Raw genomic sequence first — 22,362 nt, 5'->3', positions numbered from 1 at the left:
GAATGCTCTGTCCCATGAGACTAGGGCTCTGCAGGATTTAACCTCCTTCCGCAGGGCCTGTAAGACAGAGCTATTCCGCCTGGCTTTCAATTTGAACTTAGCCTGATCTTTTATTCCCCTTCCTTCCCCCCCCCTCCCCTTTTTATGAAGATTACTCACTCTGGGATCCCATAGCTAATTCTCCCCTGGTCTCCTCGCTGGCCCAAATAGGACTAATTTAGCCAGCTAGCCCTGGTGATCATCTAATTGGATGAATTTTCGCCCTAAATTGATATTTGGATTCTGAATTGATTGTTATCCACGTTTTATACTGTATTTTAGGCTGTTTTTTATTGCATCAGTTAAGTGTTTTAAATTTGTTGTTAGCCGCCCTGAGCCCAGGTTTTTTGAATTGAGAAGGGCAGGGTATATAAAAAAAATTATTATTATTATGAAGGCTTTTCAGTGCAAAAAAGTGTGTTGCCTGGTGCTCTGGCCGCTAGGTCCCATGCACTAGTTCTGGAAACATTGCTGGTCTGCTTCAACTCTGAGCCACAGCAGAAACAGCTGCAGAAGCGGCCAGATGTTGGAGCTCCCCAGGTTGCGGTGGCTGATGCAGGACACACTGGGAGAGGGAAGGCGGGGCAAATGCGCTTTCCAAGCCTCCCTCTGGTCCTTGGATGTTCCCGTTCGTGGGCGGTAAAATACCTTCAGGTGTGGGCCCAAGGCATCCCCTGGAGAAAGCACAGCCTTGTGACATTGGCCTGCGACTGAGCAGTTTCCCAGCAGAGGCCACCCTGAGATCCTGGGTGGGACAGTCCTTAACTGGGATGCTTTTGCTTTTGTGCGGCATCCAGGTACGTGACGGGCCACATCTGGGCCTGCCCCCCAAGTGAGGGGGATGATTACATCTTCCACTGCCACCCTCCTGACCAGAAAATCCCCAAGCCCAAGCGCCTGCAGGAATGGTACAAGAAGATGCTGGACAAGGCCTTTGCGGAGAGGATCATTCATGACTACAAGGTGAGGGGAAGGGGGGGCTGGTTGCTGGTGCAGCTGGGAGACAGGCTGGCCAGGCCTCTCTGAGATTAAGGGTCAGCTCCTTCAGGCTAAGAAGGGGGTTGTTGTTTTTAAGCATCCATATTAGGAATATAAAAAATGGCTAATTTGGCATCTTAGTATTTTAGGGAATTCCCTGTTTAAGGAATTTTTAAATGTTTGATCATGTTTTTAAAATTTTGTTGGGCAGGGTATAAATAAATCATCATCATTATCTATTTATTATTATTTTAAATGAAAAGGAGTATTTATTTTATGACCTTCAGCACAGTAGCATGTATTTTTTCCACAAATGCCTGGTGTGTGATAGGCTCTGGCTTCAATCCTAAACCCACCTGCTGGGGAATAAGGCCCGTTTAGCAGAGCAGACATTCAGAAGATAGCGAACAAGCCGGAATGAGACATAGGAAAGAGCCTACAAGTACTAGGAACCAGATTGTGCTAAAGGAGCCTCACCCTGTAGGATCCTGCGCCTCTGCTGCATCTGCTGGGGTGTCATCCTGTCCTCTCGTGGTGTTTTTGCAGGACATCTTCAAGCAAGCGACAGAGGACCGGCTGACAAGTGCCAAGGAACTGCCTTACTTTGAGGGTGACTTTTGGCCCAACGTGCTGGAAGAGAGCATTAAGGAGCTGGAACAGGAGGAGGAGGAGAGGAAGAAGGAGGAAAGCACGGCGGCCTGCGAAACAACGGAGGTGACTGGAGTCCTGAGCGCTGTGGGAGGCTGGGAGGTTTCTGCTGGTCTGCTTTGAAATCAGGCCGCCTTGGCTCCTTGGGGCGGGCAGAAATGCCGTGAGTGAGAATGATAACAGGCGTGTGTCATTCTCCCAGCTCCAGAGCTGATCAGAGAATCCAGGGCACGCTCTAGACTGGGGCAACCCTTCCCTGGGAGGAGCCAATGGGATGTGCGGGGGCGGGACATCCTGAAGCCTGAACAAATCAGAATGCCACCCTGCAAAAAGGGTGATTAATAAATTCTTTCTGCCTGGCTTTCCAGGGTGTGAGTTCCTCCTAAAATTTGATTAAATGGGAAATGGCATTCTTCAGGCAGTTACTCCTGCTCCCGCCCCTGTTCATTCAGATCTCTGTTCCCTCTTGGTTGCACACCCTCCTGTTTCTCTATGAGCGTGAGATGTGCTGTGTCATTCCCCCCCCTCAAGAGAAGGCTCCTTTGGCTGCCTTGGCGGGAGGAGCTGCTGAGCCCTTTCTGTGTCCGCCTTGCAGGGGAGTCAGGGGGACAGCAAGAACGCCAAGAAGAAGAACAACAAGAAGACCAACAAGAACAAGAGCAGCATCAGCAGAGCCAACAAGAAGAAGCCCACCCTGCCCAGCGTCTCCAATGACCTCTCCCAGAAGCTGTATGCCACCATGGAGAAGCATAAGGAGGTACCTGCAGCCGCCCTTCCCTCCCTCCCTCCCTCCCTCTGCACTGGCTTGGGGCATCCGTGGGAAGGCAGGCGGGGGGCTGCGAGGGGCAGGGAGCCCCTTCCCCAGGCCCCGCCTTGGAGGTGTCTTGGGGCTCACCTGTCCCTTGGCCTGCGCACCTGCAGGTCTTTTTTGTCATCCACCTGCACGCCGGGCCCGTCGTCAACACCTTGCCCCCCATCGTGGATCCGGACCCGATGCTCAGCTGCGACCTGATGGACGGCCGGGACGCCTTCCTCACCTTGGCCAGAGACAAGCACTGGGAGTTCTCTTCGCTGCGCCGCTCCAAGTGGTCCACGCTCTGCATGCTGGTGGAGCTGCACACGCAGGGCCAGGACCGCTTCGTCTACACCTGCAACGAGTGCAAGCACCACGTGGAGACCAGGTGGCACTGCACTGTCTGCGAGGTGAGCGCCTGCCGGCTGCTGGGGGGCACCTGCTGGCCAGAGGGCTCCGGGCTCCAGGGATGGCATCCCATCCTTGCTTGGGGAACGCAGTCGAGGGCATGGACAGGAAGGAAGGGTCTTCTGCCTTCTGCCGTGCTGTGGAGAGACTCTTCTGCCAGGCAGGGCAGCCTCTTTCTCCCAGTCGAGTAGGGAGGCAGCAGAGGCTTCCCAGAGAGCCTCTGGACGTTTTCATTCCTGTTTTCTCAATAGCATTGCTTCGTATGAAGCACCTGGATCCTTTCTTCTCCCCATCCCAGTCCTGCGCCTTGGGGCATCTCCCTCAGGCCAGAGAGCCTTCTGCATTGCGGAGAGGCTCATGGGCCTTCGTTTCCCCTTCCAGCGTCCTTGGCAATTAACTGGGTGGCTCCTATGACCAGGACAGACAACCTGCTTTCTCAAGTAGCATGTGTGGAATGCTGTCTGTTTCAGGGGGACAGATTTCGTTTTCATGCTTTAAAACTGACCACAAGCAACTACACGTGACAGTTGTATTTGGCTCTGAAGTCCACAAAGTTGGCTCCCTTGGGAAGTTGTGGCCTCTCCTTCCTGGGAGGTTTTTAAGCAGAGCTTGGATGGCCCTCTGTCAGGGATGCTTCAGCTGAGATTCCTGCTTTGCAGGGGTCCTCCGGCAATGGCCTTGAGGGTCCCCTCCAGCTCTACAACGCTATGATTCTATGAAACGGCATAATTCCATGAAATAAATGTGCCTCCTTGTCTAAAGGATGTGCATCAGTTGCAGGGCTGACTTTGGAACTCTCTTGGGTGGTTGGGATGCGTGTCAACATGGCTACGAGGCCAAGCCGGGAGTGTGGCCCAGCCTGAGACACCACGTTGGTGACGGACGGGGTTTGAGGACCCCCAGGTCCCCTCTGGGGCCTGGCCTCCCTCGTGTGTGTGCCCTGTTTGAGCTCTGACTTTTGCCTCCCTCTCCTCCGCTTCCAGGATTACGACCTCTGCATCAACTGCTACAACACCAAGAGCCACGAGCACAAGATGGTCAAGTGGGGCCTGGGCCTGGACGACGACAGCAACAGCCAGGGGGAGCAGCAGTCCAAGAGCCCCCAGGAGTCTCGCCGCCTCAGCATCCAGCGCTGCATCCAGTCCCTGGTCCACGCCTGCCAGTGCCGCAACGCCAACTGCTCGCTGCCGTCCTGCCAGAAGATGAAGCGGGTGGTGCAGCACACCAAGGGCTGCAAGCGCAAGACCAACGGCGGCTGCCCCGTCTGCAAGCAGCTGATCGCCCTGTGCTGCTACCACGCCAAGCACTGCCAAGAGAACAAGTGCCCCGTGCCCTTCTGCATCAACATCAAACACAAGCTCCGCCAGCAGCAGATCCAGCACCGGCTGCAGCAGGCGCAGCTCATCCGCCGCAGGATGGCCACCATGACCACCCGCAATGTGCCTCAGCAAAGTTTGCCTTCTCCTACCTCAGCCACGCCGGGGACCCCCACGCAGCAGCCAAGCACCCCACAGACGCCCCAGCCTCCGCCCCAGCCCTCGCCTGTCAACATGTCGCCAGCCAGCTTCCCTCCCGGGGCAAGGACTCAGCCTCCGCCCCCCATCTCCGCTGGCAAGGCTGCTCCCCAGGCCCAGGCCCCCCCACCGCCCGCCCAGCCACCCCCCGGAGCCGTGGAAGCGGCACGGCAGATCGAGATCGAGGCGGCCCAGCAGCAGCAGCAGCAACAGCAGCTCTACCGGGTGAGCAGCAACGGCTTGCCTCCTGCCCGTGCAGGAATGGGGAGCCCGGCCGTGGGCGCCGTGAACCCCCTGCAGGCGGCTGGCATGAGCGTGCCCCGGCCCAGCTCTGTGAGCGGCCCCCTCATGCCCAGCCTGCCAGCCGGGCAGTGGCAGGCGGCCCCCCTGGCCCCGCAGCAGCCCCTGCAGCCCGGCATGCCCCGGCCATCCCTGCCCCTCGCCACGCCGCAGGCAGGGCCCGGCCCCCGCATGCCGGGCGTCCAGCAGCCCCCTCGCAGCATCCCCCCCAACGCCGCTCTGCAGGAGCTGCTGCGGACTCTGAAGTCTCCCAGCTCCCCGCAGCAGCAGCAGCAGGTGCTCAACATCCTGAAGTCCAACCCGCAGCTCATGGCGGCTTTCATCAAGCAGAGAACAGCCAAGTACGTAGCAAACCAGCCTGGCATCCAGCCCCAGCCGGCACTGCAGCAGCAGCCGCCGCCCCCACCGCCCCCACCGCCGCCGGCAGGCCTGCACCCTCAGACCGGCTTGCAGAACCTGAGCGCCCTGCAGGCAGGCGTCCAGCGGCCAGGCGTCCCACTGCAGCAGCCAGGAATGGGGGGCTTGAGCCCCCAGGGCCAGCCCATCAGCATCATGAACCCGGCCCACGGCGCTGGCATGGCCAATATGAGCCCGCAGTACCGGGAGATGATCCGCAGGCAGTTGCTGCAGCAGCAGCAGCAACAACAGCAGCAGCAGCAGCAAGGCGGGGCTGGGCTGGCTGCGCACGGCCAGTTCCCGCAGCCGCAGGGCCCGGGCGGAGGCTACTCGCAAGCCATGCAGCAGCAGCAGCAGCGGATGCAGCAGCAGCAGCAGCACCTCTCCATCCAGGCAGGGGGCCTGGGCCAAATGGCCCCGATGGGACAGCTGAACCAAATGGGGGGGCAGCCCGGCCTTGGCAGCGCCGAGGGCAGCGCCAACATCCAGCAGGCCCTGCAGCAGCGGATCCTCCAGCAGCAGCAGCAAATGAAGCAGCAGATGGGCTCCCCGGGGCAGCCCAACCCCATGAGCCCCCAGCAGCAGCAGCAGCAGCACCTGCTCTCAGGACAGACGCAGCCGGCCCCCCACCTCCCTGGGCAGCAGCAGCAGCTCAGCGCCTCCCTCAGCAGCCAGGTGCGGTCGCCCGCCCCAGTCCAGTCCCCGCGGCCCCAGTCGCAGCCGCCACATTCCAGCCCGTCCCCCCGGATCCAGCCCTCGCCGCACCACGTCTCCCCGCAGACTGGCTCCCCGCACCCGGGGCTGGGGGCCGTGGCGGGCCTGGCCGGCCCCCTGGACCAGCAGGGGCACCTGGGCACCCCCGAGCAGCAGAGCGCCATGCTGCCCCAGCTCAACCCGCCCAACAGGAACGTGCTGCCCAACGAGCTGTCCCTGGTGGGCGACACTACAGGGGGGGACACGCTGGAGAAGTTTGTGGAGGGCTTGTAGCGGCCGTCCTCCCAGGCCTGGACCTTCTGCTCCCGAAACACGGACCTCTCCGCGCTCGAGGGCAACTGGGATGGGGCTGGTCTGTCCTGGACCCACCGGAGGATGAATTGCTGTTAAAAAAACAAAGAATATATAAATATATATATTTTTTGTTAAAGCCAGCCAGGTGTGGTTAAAATATCTGGTCTCTCTTTGTTGTTCTTGTTGTGGGGGGGTTTTTTGTTTGTTTTTTTAGTTGTTAACTGTTTGTTGACTTTGCTTTTTTAAAGGGGGAGAACAAGTCCATTATAGTCATATTTTTATTTGTACTTTCAAGACTAAGCATTTGTGTTTTAACAGAGAAGAACAATAATCTTCAGAAACGGATTCCTCAAATAATGCCACATTCTAATGTATCCTGCTCACTTTCTGGCATTTGGCAGAAAGGGGTTTTTTAAATTCTATACTGAACTCTGCAGGTATTTGAAGTATTATCGCCCCTGGAAAAGATGAGAACGGACTCTCGTGCTCGCACACACACAGACATACCTGTGTTGCAATGTAGAAATCGTTGCTTTGTTTCTCGGATAAAAACTGGTTTTAGATTTACAAAGAAATGAAATAAAATAGGGATGATCACTTCTTAGGCCATGCTAATTTTAATACAGAAGAAGCATATTCTTTTCTTTAATTCATTGATGTGAAACTTGAAATGAGGAAAAGCAATTATAGTGTAAATCATGCAAGTTCTAGAATTACTATAAATATGAAAAATGCAAGAAGATTCAATCACTGTATAGAATGGGAGGGGGGAACAAAACTCATTTCTTACTTCTATAGCATATTGTTAAATAAACTGCAACAGACAAAAGGGTGGTCCTTCTTGAATTCATGTACATGGTATTAACTTAGTGTTTGGATTTTTTGTTATGAAAAATGCTGTTTTCAACATTGTATTTGGACTATGCATGTCTTTTTCCATTGTATATAAAGTATTGCTTAAAAGTGATATAAATTACTGAAGTTTTTAACATGTATTCTGTTCTTCAAAACCCATGTAAGAATGTTTAAGGTTTTTATTTATTTATATATATATTTTGGATCATGTTCTTTGTAAGACATGGCTAATTATTCACTCATCACATAGACCCAGCCAGCGGTACCTTGCAAACAGCATATCTGGTCTACAGAGCCCATCTGTGTGTGCCTACGAAAGGGACAGAGAAGGGCAGCCATAGGTTTCACAGTGGTTTAGTATTTGGAGATGTTCATTCGTAAGTGTTAAGTGGAATAAAAAAATTATCTTTGCTTTTTCTAAAAATCAAAAACATTAATTTTGACAAGAGACCACCAATTGGGAGTTAAACATTAATTTTAGGATGCAGGAAATTCACCCAATACAAATTCCTGATTTGAAAACCAAGGGCAAAATTCAGGGCTTTCTGTGCAGTAACTGATGCAAGCAGCCCTCTTCCGTCTCCTCTTCAATGTTGGACAAGCCAGTATCACTTGGGAGGCTGCTGCTGCTGCTGCGAGCCTCTTGCCTCATCTGTAGAATCCAAATTTTTTGGCCAGGAAATGGTTATAAACAAGTTGCCTTTTTCGTGTGTTGAACATCTGACTTGCTTGGTTTTGAACGTGAAATACGTGCTTCCTTCTATCTTTGTGTTGGAATAGGAACCCAAACACACAAGTCTTTCCCAATGCTAACTGCAGTTGTGTCGTCTCTGATTTTCTAAACTGGACATCTGCACACCAGACAGCTGGCGCTTTGGGTTCCTCTCCCTTGTAACAACCTTCTCCAGCAAGCAAGATGTCCAGTCTGAGCTATGGTCGGTGGGTACAACCCAAGACATGTTTAAAAGGATGGAAAGCCCTAATGCTGTGTCATATTGTATACGTAAAAAGAAAAGCAAAAACCTATATTTGTGATCAAAAAGGAAGAAACTTGAAATGTGCTGGTGTTTCTAATAAAGCTGGTAAAAAATGCTTCAAGGGTGGTTCCAAGCGGCTCACGGCCCTATTGGGCCAAGTGGAAATTTGCAGGAAACTCCCTCTTCCGACAGCTATTTCTGCCCGGCTTCTGATGTTGAAGCGGAAAAGATAAAAAGCAGCAGCCACCTATTGCATGCAAGCTACCATTTCCCTCCAAGTAGCACATCTCCAGCCTTTGTAGATGGAAGCAGCCAAAGAATGGACCATCACAAAGTTTTAGTCCTATGGAGTTTTTAGTTACTTTTCGGGGTTGCGGCTACAGACACCCAAGCGCATTTGATGCGAGTCAGACCTCTTGCATGCATCGTGGCATGTTTCTGCCTAAAAAGGTTTGCAGTGCTAGTGTGAAAAAGAAAGGGTAGATTCCTCATCAACTCCCATGCCCCCCCCCCAAAAAACCCTCATACTTACTGGTTAAAAGGCTGCTTGTGTGTTCTATATAGAATCCCTGCTAGAGCTAGTGAAAAGTCCAAGAACAAGTGGCAAATTGCAGTGCTCTTGGCTAGAGAGACGTCACAGCTTTACAATAAACTTGCACTGAATGCTAGTCCTGTGAAGGGCATCTTAGACAGCCCACCAGAGGTCTTAAGGACAAGTGATTCTTGGAAGAGGCAGCCAGTTTTATGCTAGAAAGAGTACAAGGCCAAAATGGCAATCCATTCGATTCTGAGCTTCCCGCACACTTCTCTTTGGGAGATGCCTGGGCAGGCAAAAGGGCCGGTTGCAGGAACACAGCCACCGGGAACAACGGCATGTGCATCATTGAAAAACAAATCCAGGCTCCAGTACAGACTAAATGGCAGGAACAATATAAAGCCTCTCTCCTGCTCTAGAGTAAGCTTAAGACGCCAACCCGTTTTTGTGCACAGTACAAACACTTCAACTCTATCCTTATAGAGTCAAACCTTGGTTCTCAAACGGCTCCGTTATCGAACGTTTCGGCTCCCAAACGCTGAAAACCCAGAAGTAAATGCTCCCATTTTCAAATGTTTTTCAGAACCCAAACATCTGACGCGGCTTCCGTTTCGAGTTTCCCTATTGAATTGAGGCTTCCACTTTCAGTTTTTGAATGTTTCAGAAGTCTTCTGGAACAGATTATGTTCGAAACCTGAGGTTCTACTGTATATGAGCAGCTAGAAATGCAAGCCCCAATTCTCCCCCCTTGGGACTAGCCCCTAGCACCAGACCACCTTCCAAAAGATGTGGGTTGCACAGCACCTGCTGGAGCTGACGGCAGTTGTCCAGACGACGGAGAAAGCAGCAAGGTGGGGGCAGCCTGAGGAAACCTCTCGCTGTGCATCCCCATTGCTTTTAGTGAAACATTTTTATTACACAGGCATGTTACACCCACATGTTTAATGGTTGGCATAGATCAATGGGTACAGAGGGATGCTCAAGGTGAGCCACATCTAACAACCCATAATCTTGGCCAGTGAACACAGGCTGAGACGGGGCAGCAGCTGCACCTGCAATGAGGAGCAACTGCAGTGTGTTTCAGCGTCTCTCTTCGCTCCCCCTCAAGCCGCTCCAGGGACCTGCTCTGTACAGATTTGAACTGACGTCCACCAAAGAAGCTGTTTTCCCCAATGGAGGAGCACAGTTCAGTCCGAGTGCATCATTTAAGCGGAAGGCTTAGTCATGTCTTTGCCACAGCACTTCCAGTCAAAGAAAAATCACACACAGACGGAAGTGATAAGAAGCAGCTGAGTGGGCAAAGCACCGGCGGTTCCACCATCAAGGCCCATAGAAACTCCTCAGAACCGCCGTCTCCGCTTTTTGGAGTGCCGTTGCTTCTCCCTCCGGGCTTCTGCAGTCGTGAAGGTAATGCAGTGTGCGTCGAGGAAGTCCATCAGCTTGCCCATCGCAATCTTGATGCCGCTTTCCTTCAGTTCTGCCTGCAGCCCAGCCAACTCAATGGGCTGGTACAGGAGGATTTGGCGGCAAAGAGCTGGCTTGGAGGTGAGGTGGCGCCGCAAGGCTTCTACTTTGTGTACCTCGCGGGCTGCAGCCTGAGAAGCCGGGACGTGCTCCTCCTCTTCCTCCTCGACCAGCGAGCCAAACTCCATTGAAGAAGAGCTGGGAGAGAGAGAGAGGGTCAGAAGCTCTTCCCTTCACTGGCCCTTTGCGAGGAGTCAGGGACACCCCACTGCTCTGGCCAGAGGATCAGGTGCCACACAAGGAGAAAACATAGGAGGCAGATTGTTGGCAATTTAGCAGACTGGGAAGCAGGTTTCGAGTTACTCATTTCATAAAATGTATACATCACTAGACTGTAAACCACTTTGAGGTTTAAAGTTTTTTTTAACAGACTAAAACAATAAAATGACCACTAAATGGTAAACAAAACAATAACATTACCAGTAAAACATTCAATAAACTAAAACCAAATTTAAATGAGTCCAGACAGGCTCATCTAAAGGGGAACGTTTTTAGCAGGTGCCAAAAAGAGGACCGTGAAGGCGCTTGCCTTGTGTCCAGTGGCAGGGAGTTCCAAAGTGTAGGTGGAGCCACGCTAAAGGATTGGAGTTCTTAAGAAGACAGAACAAGATGCAAGGGACTGAATGTGGGGCCTTCTGCATGCAAAGAAGGTGTTCTGCCCTGCCCTTCCCAAACCCTGTTGCAGCAAAAGTAGCAGCCTGCCTGGGCACCATTGGAAAACCACTCCAGCCTGGCTCTGGGCACACAAATCCACTTCCTAAGTCTCTCTGCTCTCGCTGTGTTTCTAAAGAAGCCCTGATTCCACCTGGGATAGCGATGTTTGACAGGCTGTGGGCCAAGGCTGCTATGAAAACTCAAGAGAGGGCAGAAGAGCAGAGGGATGGGGGGGGGGGTCTGGTTTCAGCTCCTGAGCAAATTCTCACTGAGCAGATTATGTGGAGACAGAGGGACAGGACCCAGTTTCAAGGGGTGAGAAAGGCTGGGTTTGGGTTTTGGCAGCCTGGCCATTGTCTGGGCAGCTGTGTTCAGCGGCCTTTTCTGGCCAGAGGGAACCAGCAGGAAGGAGCATGCCACCCCCTGCCAGCCTCCTACCTCTGGGATGCTACGGACACATCACTGCCAGTCCCTGAAGACGCAGTCGATTCCTGGGAGGCCGTGGGCGCCGAATCCTTGGTGCTTCCTCCAGGGGGAAATCCTGTTGGAAGCGAGGCTGTCCCCTGCAGCCGCCCTGAAGCGGGGGGCTCAAACACCTGCCCAAGCCCCTCGCGGGCTCCACCAGAAGGATCCCTGAAGCCTCCAACAGTCTGGCTTCCCCCAGCGCCCTGGCGATGCTCAGCAGATCCCGGCAGCCGCTTGCCAACGGGGCTGGAGGCGCCAGCCAGCCTCGGCTTCCTCGGGACCGGCTGGGCTGGGCTGTGGGGCAAGGCCAGCTGGGAGGCCACAGCTGCCTGTTCCTGGGCGTTGGCTCTGGCCCCGTGGTGAGTGTACTGAAAGATCTCCTTCAGCTTCAAGATCATCTTCCGCTTTGGGAGAGCACGGACTCCAAACCTGAGAAGAAACAAGAGACAGGCGGTCACAGGGGCAAATGCCGCAGCCTTTCTCTCCCTGCCGGAGGAGCCTGCCCCCCGACAGCACCCACCTGTGCAGCTCCTTCTTCAGCTTTGGGGTCTCCATGATGGAGTAAGATGGCATTGGGGTGGGCGGAGCTGCCTTCGGCGTCTCGCTCCCGGCCTCAGAGGCAAGATCTGGAACAGAGCAAGGTGGGCGCAGCCCTCAGGAGGTTTAGCTGGGCTGCCCGGCGAGGGGAAGGTGGCCAGCAGGGCCAAAGGGGCTTTGCCAGGGGGTGGCAGTCTGGGCACCAAGCGGCCAGAGAGCCAATGCCACACAGCACAAGCCCAGAGCCCCATGCCAAGTGCCCCCCACCCTCTGCTCCCCCCCAGGCCCAGAGCGGCCACTTACCAGGCGTTCTCTGGGTCAGAGGAAAGACCTCGCTGCTATCGGAGTCTTCTCCTGTCGAAGCACCCCTCTCTCCAAAGTGGGGGGCAGCTGCTCCCCCAGCCGTGGGACTCCTAGCTGGCGGAGTCCCCAGTGGGGTTGGGGCATTTGCTGTCAGAAAAAGAAGGCTATCCCCTTCCTCCGAGCGACACAGGGAGTCCTCCCCAGGCACAAGGGGGCTGCTCTGGGGCCAAGGGGCTGCTGAATCGAGCTCCTCTTTGCTGTCGCCCACAACCACCACAGGGCTGCTGGCAGGCTTCTTCCGGGCAGGCGGGGGTCCCAGCAGAGGCAGCCTGGTAGCGGAGCTGCAGGTGGGTGGGCTCTCCCCAGCCCCTTTAGACCCCTGCTCCTCAGTCCCAGGGGCCGGCTCTGGGCGGCTGGAGCTGCACCCGCCCAGCAGAGGAGTGTCTGGCACTCTCCAACTGGAGGCCTCTTCCCAGCTCTCTTCTCCATTGCTGGCCAGCCTCAGAAGCAGAGGACTTCCTCCACCAGCGTCCCAAAGCTCCCCAGGACCCACCTCACGGGCGGGTGGCAGGGACGGCCTCTGCCCACTGGAAACATCTGCCCCCCCTTGGCTCGACTGACACTGCAAGGCCCCTGTGCGTGGCCCAGAGAGGGCCACTCCGGCAAGCTCTGCCTCTTCATCAGAATCCAAGAGCACAATGAGGCTGCCCTCCAAGGTCCCATGGCCGCCTGGGCTGCAGCCAGGACCTGGGGTCTTGTTCCGCGCAGGCCGCTCCAACTCGCTGTTCGGAGGGGGAGAGAACAGGCCCTGAGCGCTCAGAGAGAGGAGTGCCAAGGGGCTGGTGGGTGATGCCGGCCTCCGTTTGGGAGAGGAGGATCCCAGGGGCAAGAGGTCCCTTGGTGGCCCCTGGAGGAGGCCGGGAAATCCCTGAGACGCAGGGCCTGAGCTGGCTGCACTACCCCTCTGCTCCTTGGCACAACGGCTCTGCTGCAAGAGCCCAGAACGGTCACCCAGGGTGGCAGGAAACAGGACTGCCGAGTGCTCGTGCTGCTCTGAATTCTCCTCCTCCATCTGGGGCACTCTTCTGGGGGCAGCTCTGAGGGGGGGCACTGGGCCACTGGCGGCAGTAGTTGGCAACTGGGACTGTTCCGGGCAGAGGCTTCCTGTCCACTCTGCCGTGGCTGCCCTGCCCTCTGCAGGCTCCCATGGCACCTTCCTGGGGTCGGCGGCTCCACTGCAGACAACAGGCCCATCGTGGGCAGCTCTGCGCTGGGTGGCAGCAAACTCGTAGATCTGCTCCAGCTCCTGCTCGCCCACTTCCTCGCTGTCGGCTTCCTCCAGCTGTCCGCCCTGCAGGAAGGCTTCTTCCTCTTCCTCCAGCCACATGGACTTCAGGAGCCCCTCAAAGGTCTTGGCTCTGTCCTCTCCTGCCTCCTCTTCAGCTCCAGGAGCTCCCAGGCCAGGCTGGCAGCCAAGGCAGACGCCAGCCAGTTCCGTCACTCCAAACCTGAAACAAAAGACGTGCGTGCAAATGCGCTTCCCAGAGAGGGGGGAAAGTGTCTCCATCAGGCGTCAAAGCGGAAGTCAGCCTGGGGGGGCAGGGGGCAGGGAGCAGGGAGCAGGCCCCAATCCAGCTGCAGCAAGGAAAACACCAGGAAGAAGCAGCCCACCAACCTCCTGGCCAAAGCAGCCACTTCCGACAGCACATGGCGAGGGACGGAGACGTCAGCCGTGTAAAGGTAGCTCAGGAACACACCCAGGGCCTCCTTCGACACATCGCTCAGCAGCACCCGGCGGGTCCCTGCGCCCCCTTCTTCAGCCACGAGGAAACCTTCGCAGCCAGCCTGGCAAGAGACGGAGGACTCTGGAGCAGCCAGCAGACTGGGGCACCTGCTTTGAGCATCATCCCCTCTTGCCAAAGTGCCCCTAAGCAGCCTGGCTGCAGCCTGCAGGGAGAGCTGCTCCTCCTCCTTGGACAAAAGGCAAGCTCCAATCCCTCCCCCTCCCTCTCGCCCTTTTTGGCCCCCGCCTCCCTTGGTCCTCCTTGCCTCCTCTCACCCCACACGCCCTCCTGCACAAGGAGCTCTTGCCTGCAACAGCGCATGGCTGCTGGGTTCTCTGCGGAGCAGGCCCTCCTCTCCGGTGGCTCCTGCGTTGGAGCGGCAAGACCCAAAGTCTGCAGCGGATTCCATCGCCCTCCCCCAGGCAGGCAACACGCTCCCCGGCCAGGAACAAGGAGACCCCTCGGGGTGATGTGCCCCCCAGCCACTCATCCTTACCATTTCCATCAGCTGTGGGCACCGTGCATAAAGCACAAACAGGTGCGCGTAGAGGAGCTCCCCAGTGTCCACCTGAAACTGGATGTCACTCAGGTGAGGGTTGTTCACCATCCCTCTGAAGGCATCAGCCAAGGAGCCCAGCGGGAGCTGAGAGAGAGAGAGAGAGAGAGAGAGAGAGAGAGAGAGAGAATGGCCACACTCCACCTCCTGCTCCAGCTCCTTCCTGGAAAGCAGCAGGGGCCAAACGGACTTTGAGGAAGGACTGCAGTGGGGCTCAAACCCCTCTCACCCCCCACATGCAGAGGCGCCCAGATTTCCCTTGCGCATCCACAAGGGGCTCAGGGGGGGGCTTCCTCCCAGGGGGTTTCGGGATCCTCTGCTTCCCAGCTAACAGAGTGCCCCCCCTTCCAACCAAACATGGGGGTCTAACCTTACCATTTGAGGACAGCTCCTTTGGGGCAGCTGCTTCTCCAGTGGTTGGAGAAAACTGCTCTGCAGAACGTCGCCAGAAAGCCAACCTTGACCTGGAGCAAAGGGAGAAAAACACAGGCCCACAATAAGTAACCCGATGACCGGCTCTGGGTCCAGGCAGGTCTCTGCCCCCTTTGCAGGCTCAGTTCTGCGCTTGCCGGCCCCTTTTCCCCGAGGAAGTCCTTGCTCACCCGGCCCCTCCTGCTGCCACTGGGTGAGGGTCAGCCCTTCTCCCGCCAGCTCCACCAGGTCCTGCAGCGCCTCTGCATCACCCGGTCGGCCAGGCAGCCTCTCCCTCGAATCTCCAGAGGCGCTTCCTGGCAGAAGCACAGCACCAGCCGGCCCCTGCTCCCTCTCGGCCGGTCCGATGGGCCCCGAGGATGGCAAAGCCATGCCCAGCACGGCTCCCTGGAAAGGAAGGTTTGGGTGCAGACATGAAGTTTAGCCTCAACACGCCAGACGCCAGCCCAAATGGCAACACCCACCGTCTCTCAACCCATATATATATATATATATATATATATATATATATATATACACACACACACACACACACACACACACACACATATATATACATGCAGTGGACGCTCGGGTTGCAAAGGCGTTCAAGGCGGGATGCACATTCACAACCCGCAGTGGCACACCTGTGCACACACACGGGTTGCAATTCAGCGCGCATGCGCAAAGCACGATTTAGCGCTTCTGCGCATGCGTGACTGCCAAAACCTGGAAGTATCCTGTTCCAGTACTTCCGGGTTTCAGAGGTCCATAAACCGAAAAAAACACAACCTGAAGCATCTGTAACCCAAGGTACGACTGTGTTGTGTGTGTGTGTGTGTGTGTACACACACACACACATATACATTCTCACACACACTCTGTGCGTGCGTGTAATTTTTATTAAATTTCCTGTTTTACAATTTAAAGTACTCATTTTTACATTCTTAAGATATCAATGACTTCCCTTCTTCTCTTTCCATGGTTCATTTTACATATCACAAATCCCTGCATATTTTACAGAAACTATACCATTCAGTATTTCATTATCACAACCATAACTTATTTACACTGTTGAATTTATCTGACTGCTGCCAATGTTTTCAGCTGTACACAGTTATTTCCCATACATTCAATAAGTGCTTTCCAATCTCTTTAAATCTATGTTCTTCTTGTTCTCTTATTCTATGTGTTGAGTCTGCAAGCTGCGCATATTCCACCAGTTTAAGTTGCCCTTTAGCTGGGACCTCGCTCCTTTTCCATTCCTGGACGGCATCTCTCAACCCTTGTCCAGTCTCCTAGGTGTCTGATCTCAGGCCGAGGAGCGGCGTCTTCCTATCTGCCTGTGGGCAGCCAGCCCCAGAGCACCCAGGGGAAGAGCGAGGCTGGCCCCGAACCGAGGGGGCCATCTCATGTCCAAAACACCCCACCCACCTCCCCTCCCCTTCTGCCTGGAAACCAGAGCCAGCAGAGGAGGGGGCTGGGGGCCACCTGCTTCTCCCCACCTCAGGGCAGAGCATCCTGGGCCTGCTGAGACCCCCTCCGTTGTCCAAGGCCCCCCCCCTCACACCCCAGAGGCAGCAGCAGGAAGAGACTGGGAACCAGGAGAACAGTCAGAAGGAAAGAGAAACAGAATGAAGCACTCCTGTTATACAAAAATCTCCAAATGGGTCCAAACTTCAATGTCTAAAACTCCTGGTAGAGGACAAGGATCTAGAGATTACGCTAAGGGTGGCCAAATTCTGTGCAGCTGCCATAAAACTTAGGGAACAAGCTGTATTACCAAAAGGTTTTAAACGATAATTTTAGGTTATATTTTAGTGACCAAGATTTAATATATATTTTTAACTGCCGCTATATCTGAATTGTCTCTGTTATACCCAATTGCAATTCAATGTATCCCTGATTTTCCTGATGTTGTAAGTGACCCGGAACTGGTCTGTGACCATAATAATAAAATTCTATTCTATTCCAGAATGAAGCAAAGTTGGAGGCCCCGGCGGATGATAGACACAGATGGGAGCATGTTGAAGCCACCAGTGGCACTTCTGGGAAGCTCCTTGGCTGGGCCAGGGTGCCAGAACCCAGGAGTCCTGGGCTCCGTTGCTCCGTTGCTCCCTGGCTAGACAGGGATCCTGAGACTCTCCTCTCCCCTCCCCTCCTCCTCTTGAAAGAGCTGCTGTGCACAAACTGCCCTGGGCTCAGCGGCGCTGTTCGGGGGGGGGGGGGGGCTGGAGAGGCCCTTGCTCTGGGCTCTGCAGGAATGACAGTCCCAGGATCAACCGCCCAGAAGGAGATCCCGTTTCAAAAGGGCTCTCCAGGACTGGATCCCGAGCAGGCAGTCCCAGGAACGCCAATGTGCGGATGAGACCCCCTGCACCTTGCCAGCCTGATTACTGAGCACCTAATAAGCAGGCAGGAGTTGGAGCCCCCCCCCCCCCCCCGCCCTGACACAGACACCCACCTCCTCGGGCGTCTGCAACAAAACAGAGCGGGCGAAGTCCGTGGCCTGAAAGCTGCCCGGGGGACACAGTCTTGCCAAGGAGCTGGCTTCCCACAAAGAGCCGTGGGCCCCCCCTGCTCCCCGGAACAGCTCAGCACCCATGAGGCGGCTGGGGCGGAGCTGGGGGGTGCTGGGGAACTCCTCCTCTGCTTCGGAGAGCAGCTGCGCCACACGAGCCTCCATCCGCCGACGGGCCTCCTGGGGGTCCTGGGGCAGCAGCAGAGGCAGAGGCAGAGGCAGCTTCGCTCGGTTCTTCTTCTCTAGGAAACAACACACAGGGAACGTGGCTGAGAGCCGCCAGCCTCCCCACGGAGGAAGCCCCTGCCTGCCCCACAGCAAAAGCCGCCCAGGCCTCCCAAGGGCAAGGAGGAGAAGCAGGGGGAGGAAGCAGCCCCAGTGCAGCAGGGCCACAGCCGTTCCCCACATCGCCCTCTGGGAACAAGGGCATTTCGTCTGAGAAGCTTCTGTTGAAGGATCCTGGCAGGAGAGGGTCAGAGAGGTGGAAGGGACCCCAGGGGTCATCCAGACTAACCCCCCCCCCCGCAGTGAAGAAATCGTAGAAGGAACCCGCGAGTTGCCTTGAGCCCAGGAGCCAGAGGCAGCCACCAGAGACCTCCCCTGGGGGCCGGTCAGCTTCCGCTAGGCCCTGCCTGGAGCTCACCTGCTTTTCGGGGCTTCCTGCTTTGCAAAGCAGTGTCCTGCCTGCTCCCGGCCAACCGTTTGGTCTTCCCCTCCTCCTCCTCCTCCTCCAAGAGAGAGCGGGACATGGCCATGGCAACCAGCAGATCCTCCGTCGCTCCATCCACCTCGGCCACCGCCTTGCGCTTCTTCGGCAAGCGTTGTGCGGAAGAGGCTCCTTTTCGCTTGGAGCCGCTGGACAGGGCAGGAGAGGTCAGTTAACCCAGCTCAGGAGCTGCAGTGGGCAACAGCTGCCCCCCCCCAATCTGAGTGGACCACCCTAAGCGTCCTGCAACACTCCTGTCTACGGACCAGGAGGGGCTCCTATCTCTGCAACCAGGAAGCTCCCTCCCTGCAGGGCCGCTCCATCTCTAAGCCCAGATCTAGCACCTGAACCACCTCTTCTGATTTAAGCAGAGCTGGGCGGGTGCCAACCACCTACTGGCAAGATCTCACTCCTGACCTCCTGATGATGACAGCTCCCAGCTGCTTCAGGCGGACATGAAATAGGTCAAGGAGCAAGAGGGCAGCAGGAGGCCACAAGAACTGCCCCGTGGTACCAGGCAGTGCCCTCCCCAAGAAGCACTTTCAAAAAATGGTCTTGGATGCAGCGGCAAAACCGCTGTCCTACGATGTCCCCAGTGCCCACCTCCCTGGGCCGCTCCAGAAGGACAGCAAGGTCCACAGCGCCAAGAGACCAAGGAAAAGGAGAAGAGGGACCCTTCCCGTGACAAGTGTGATGTCACCAGCCAGGGTGACCAAGCCACTTCAGCACCACTGCAGACCAGTATGAAGTAAGCAGCACATAAGCGGCACACAAAACACTACCAAACCATTCTACGTTCTAAGTCTTATATTAATAATCCAAAAATTGAGAGAACAAGGTACAAGATCTACAACAAAAGCCACAAACAGAAAACTCATTCAAATGGTGTCCAAAAGGAAGACTCAGTCTTTAAAGTTCCTTTAGCCAGGCTCCTGTAGATATCAACAAAGGTAAGTTTGATCAAACGAAGCGTCGGTGATGTTACGCACCAGAGTTAGACAGGGTGCCGGCGTTTGTCACCTGTTTCGCCCATGAAGAGTCTCGGGTTTCTTCAGTTTTCTGTTTCTGGCTTTTGTAGTAGATCTTGTACCTTGTTCTCTCAATTTTTGGATTATTAATATAAGATTTAGCACATAGAATGGTTTGGTTTGTGTGCCGCTTATGTGCTGCTTGCTTCATCCTGCTCTACAACGAGAATTGGCAGCCTAGGTTCATTTCTTCAGTACTTCAGCACCACTGAGCAATCCTGAAGGCAGGTCAGCGGTTTTCTCCAAATATGCTACCCTCTCAAGTCCCAAGAGGAGGAGGGTTGCTCAGAACTTGGGGGGTCTTCTCAAGAAAGGGAATGGGCGCAGCACCCCCTCCTCCCCTCTGACCAAGTGAAGCATTAATTGCACCCCAGGCCCACCCCGTGAACGCCCCCCCCCCGGCTCACTCAAGAGGCCAAGAGGAGGAAGAGCTTCACTGAGCAAGACTCCACATGCAAGGGAGCCTGGGCCCTGAAGGGCTCTTGCTGGAGGGGACTCTGGACTCACCTCTGGGCGGCTGGGGGGCCAAGGAGCAGGGTCTGCTGTTGCTGCTGCCGTACTGCCTGAAGGAGCAGCGTGGGGGGGACCTCCATCCTGGCAGCGCAGCGCTTCAGGTGGCTGCCCCGGCTCCGGAGGGAGCTGAAGCCCTTTCCGCAGATGGGGCACTCGGGAACAACTGGGCCCCTGGCAGGGGGGACAGAAGGGGGGCCCTCCAGGTCATCCAGGCACCTGGAGGAAAAGCAGAGTCTCTTCAGGCAGGAAGCCCTCAGAGGAGAGGAGGACCCCCACCCCGCCCCGCCCCAGCTCTGCTGCTAAAGAAGCCTTTTCTTTTTTATTGAGGTTTTATTCATATTTGATTGAACTCTTTACAGTAGATTAAATAGAAAAGGGGGAAAGGGGAAAAAATGGAAATGTAGTTCATTACAAACTATGTAATGTTAATAATAATAATAATAATAATAATAATAATAATAATAATAATTTTTATTTATACCCCGCCCTCCCCAGCCAAGACCAGGCTCAGGGCGGCTAACACCAGGTATAAAAACAATTGATTAAAATACAACTTAAAAACAAGATTAAGTAAATATGTCAACAGGCTTGTTTTTTCTCTCACATATACATCAGTTCATGAGTCACTATGGTTTTGATAAATACTTTTCAGCCTTTCCTGAAGAAATGAAAACAAGGCATGGAGCCACCGTTGTTTAAGGTGAGGCCCAGAAGAAAATGCAAGAGGTGAGCCAGGAGACACGGAGGCAGCTGCTCAAAAGCAGCAGGGATCGCCTGGCCAGCTGCCCCCTGGCTGAGCTAGGCCTGGCCTGAGTCTCCCAGCAGCGCCCCCTCCCTCCAGCCGCCTGCCCAAACCAAGGAGCCCCCCCCCCACCTGTTGACATGCTGCTCCCTCCGGACGGAGTTCATGGCAGAGAGGTCCTTCTGGCAGATCTGGCAGAACACCCAGCCGGCCTCCTCCAGGCTTCCCGGCTGCAGCTCCGGATGAGCAGCCCCATGGCGTCCCCAGGACTGGACTAGGGGGCAAGAAGAGAGTCAGCCCCAGGCCCCTGGCTCCCTCAGAGCAGCCTCACCCCCAGGACACCCTCTGTGGTCTGGCGCCTGGGACAGGGCCGGTGCCTCTGGGGCGCAGGAGGAGCCTGGAAAGCATTTTCCAAGCCAGACCTTCAATCCAGCAAGCAGGTTTGGGCAGGATCCGGCTTTCCTTGGATGCAAACGCTGCATCTGAGCTGGGGGGGGGTGAAGGATCTGCCCAACACAGACCCCCAACACGTCCCTACTGAGCCACGGCAGGACACGGGGCAGGCCTGACACTGACCGTCCTGGCAAGCGGGTGGCCTCCTGGCATGGTCCTCCTCCTCCTCCTTCCTGGCTGAGGCGCCGGGCAGCACCAGGGGCTCCAGGGTCACCTGCGCGGATCCCTGCGCCTCCTCCGGCTGCCCCTGCCAGGGGCGGCTGCATCTTCCTCCTCCGCCGCGTCCTCCTTCCTCTGCTGCTGCGTCTCCCGCTCCTGGACGGGCTCCTACCAGGGAAAAAAGCAGGCGGGCTCCATTTGCTGCTGCAAAGAGAGGAGCTGCCCCCCGTGTCCCCCCCCGACCCCCCACCCCACCAGAACTCCCAGAAACAGGCTGAGACACGCCCCCCCCCCGCAGCGCTTGTTGGTACGACCCGCCTGAGCGAAGCCAAAGGAAGCGGGCCATACCACTGAGCGCTGCGGGGGGGAATCCAGACGCCCCTTCAGGGGCTCCTCCGCCCCCTTCTCCGCCATGCCGGGTCTTCCCGGGGGCCTCAGTCTCGTCCCCGCGGGCAGGAGCAGGGGGAGGCGCGCGGCGGCGGCGAGCCCCCGGGGGACCCCCCGCCAATTTGAGGCGCCCGCGGCGGGACGCCCGGAACTCGTCCTCCGAGTCGCCCATGGGCGGCGGAGTGCCTACCGCGCATGCGCCGCTCGAGGCCGGAGGACTCGCCATAGAGACGCAGAGGGGAGAGCGGCCGGGATGGGAAGCGGAAGCGCTTCCCCGCCCCCGGAAGGGGTTCCGGAGGTGCCGGGTGGGGCGGCGCGGAGCATGCCGGGAGCGGATGGGCGGATCTACCTCTGCGCCGGATGATGACGCCACCGAGCTGAGACGCTGTAGTTTTTGGACTACAACTCCCATCCTCTTTAGCTAGTAAGACCAGCGGTCAGGGATGGTGGGAATTGTAGTCCGAAAACTGCTGGAGACCGAAGATTGGGCAACACTGGACTAGATGACCCTGGGACACCCCCTTCCAGAGTCCCGGCTGGTTCTTGCCCGGGTCCAAGGGCGGCCGAGGCTTCCCTCTGGGCAGAAGTCTGGCTGCCTGCCTTGCCCCTCAACGAGGCAGCGGCCTGGTGTGGCCAAGGGCCAGGCGAGCTCTGCAAAGCCCCTCTTCACCCACCCGGGCTGGGGCGCTGCCCCTTTTGCAATGCACAGCCACTGAGAAAACTGGAAGGGGGAGTGAGAGACCCCCGACACCTCCCCCCCCCCACGAGGAGTCTCCCCTGCACGTCACCAAACCATTCACGTCCATTTTCCTGCCTTTCACCTGTCAAAGCAAATCCTCCCGTGTCAAGAGAAAATAACAGCCACATCTCTGCAGAGGCGTTGATTGCATCTGCGAAGGGAGCTCAGCTCAGGAGCCTGACACGCCAACAAAGGAAAACAGGGAAAGCCTCAATACCAAATCGCCGATAACTGTATCCATATAGTGGCTCAATAAGAGAATGAATTTCATAGGAAATCACTCATATCAAATCTTCTGAGTTCCAACAGCATTTAGGATCCAGGGAAGTGAGGTACAAGGGTGATATCCTGCCCCAAGAGTGTCAGACAGATCATCATCTCAATCACAATGCCTACCCCATAGTGGGATTGGTGTGATAGGAATTTTAC

The 22,362-nt window shown here is 55.9% G+C and overlaps 2 protein-coding genes across 5 annotated transcripts in view; one reads left to right on the top strand and one right to left on the bottom strand.

The window, feature by feature from the left end:
- Window positions 1-8,031, top strand: part of CREBBP (CREB binding lysine acetyltransferase) — a 59,346-nt gene extending 51,315 nt beyond the window's left edge. For all 4 annotated transcript variants that reach the window (XM_083711210.1, XM_083711208.1, XM_083711209.1 and 1 more), the window contains 5 exons: window positions 837-1,002; window positions 1,564-1,731; window positions 2,261-2,422; window positions 2,587-2,868; window positions 3,850-8,031. In XM_083711210.1, coding sequence (XP_083567336.1) covers window positions 837-1,002; window positions 1,564-1,731; window positions 2,261-2,422; window positions 2,587-2,868; window positions 3,850-6,063 — 2,992 coding nt within the window. In that variant the 3' untranslated portion in view covers window positions 6,064-8,031. The remainder of the gene's footprint in view (window positions 1-836; window positions 1,003-1,563; window positions 1,732-2,260; window positions 2,423-2,586; window positions 2,869-3,849) is intronic.
- A 1,345-nt stretch (window positions 8,032-9,376) lies between these two features.
- SLX4 (SLX4 structure-specific endonuclease subunit) lies at window positions 9,377-21,420 on the bottom strand (the record flags this gene model as incomplete). The annotated part of the gene is made up of 14 exons (XM_083711284.1): window positions 9,377-10,113; window positions 11,068-11,523; window positions 11,615-11,720; window positions 11,935-13,442; window positions 13,610-13,779; window positions 14,215-14,361; window positions 14,650-14,738; window positions 14,877-15,093; window positions 17,150-17,448; window positions 17,850-18,061; window positions 19,448-19,669; window positions 20,328-20,469; window positions 20,772-20,975; window positions 21,156-21,420. The coding sequence occupies 14 exons, from the start codon at window positions 21,418-21,420 to the stop codon at window positions 9,792-9,794; spliced, it is 4,359 nt and encodes a 1,452-aa protein (XP_083567410.1). The 3' UTR covers window positions 9,377-9,791.
- Between the last annotated feature and the right edge of the window lie 942 nt (window positions 21,421-22,362).

The sequence above is a fragment of the Podarcis gaigeae genome (assembly GCF_964106915.1).
Source record: "Podarcis gaigeae genome assembly, chromosome: 14".
Lineage (NCBI taxonomy): Eukaryota > Metazoa > Chordata > Lepidosauria > Squamata > Lacertidae > Podarcis > Podarcis gaigeae.
The sequence above is the reverse complement of the archived record's forward strand: the minus strand, read 5'-3'. Positions and strand labels throughout refer to the sequence as shown.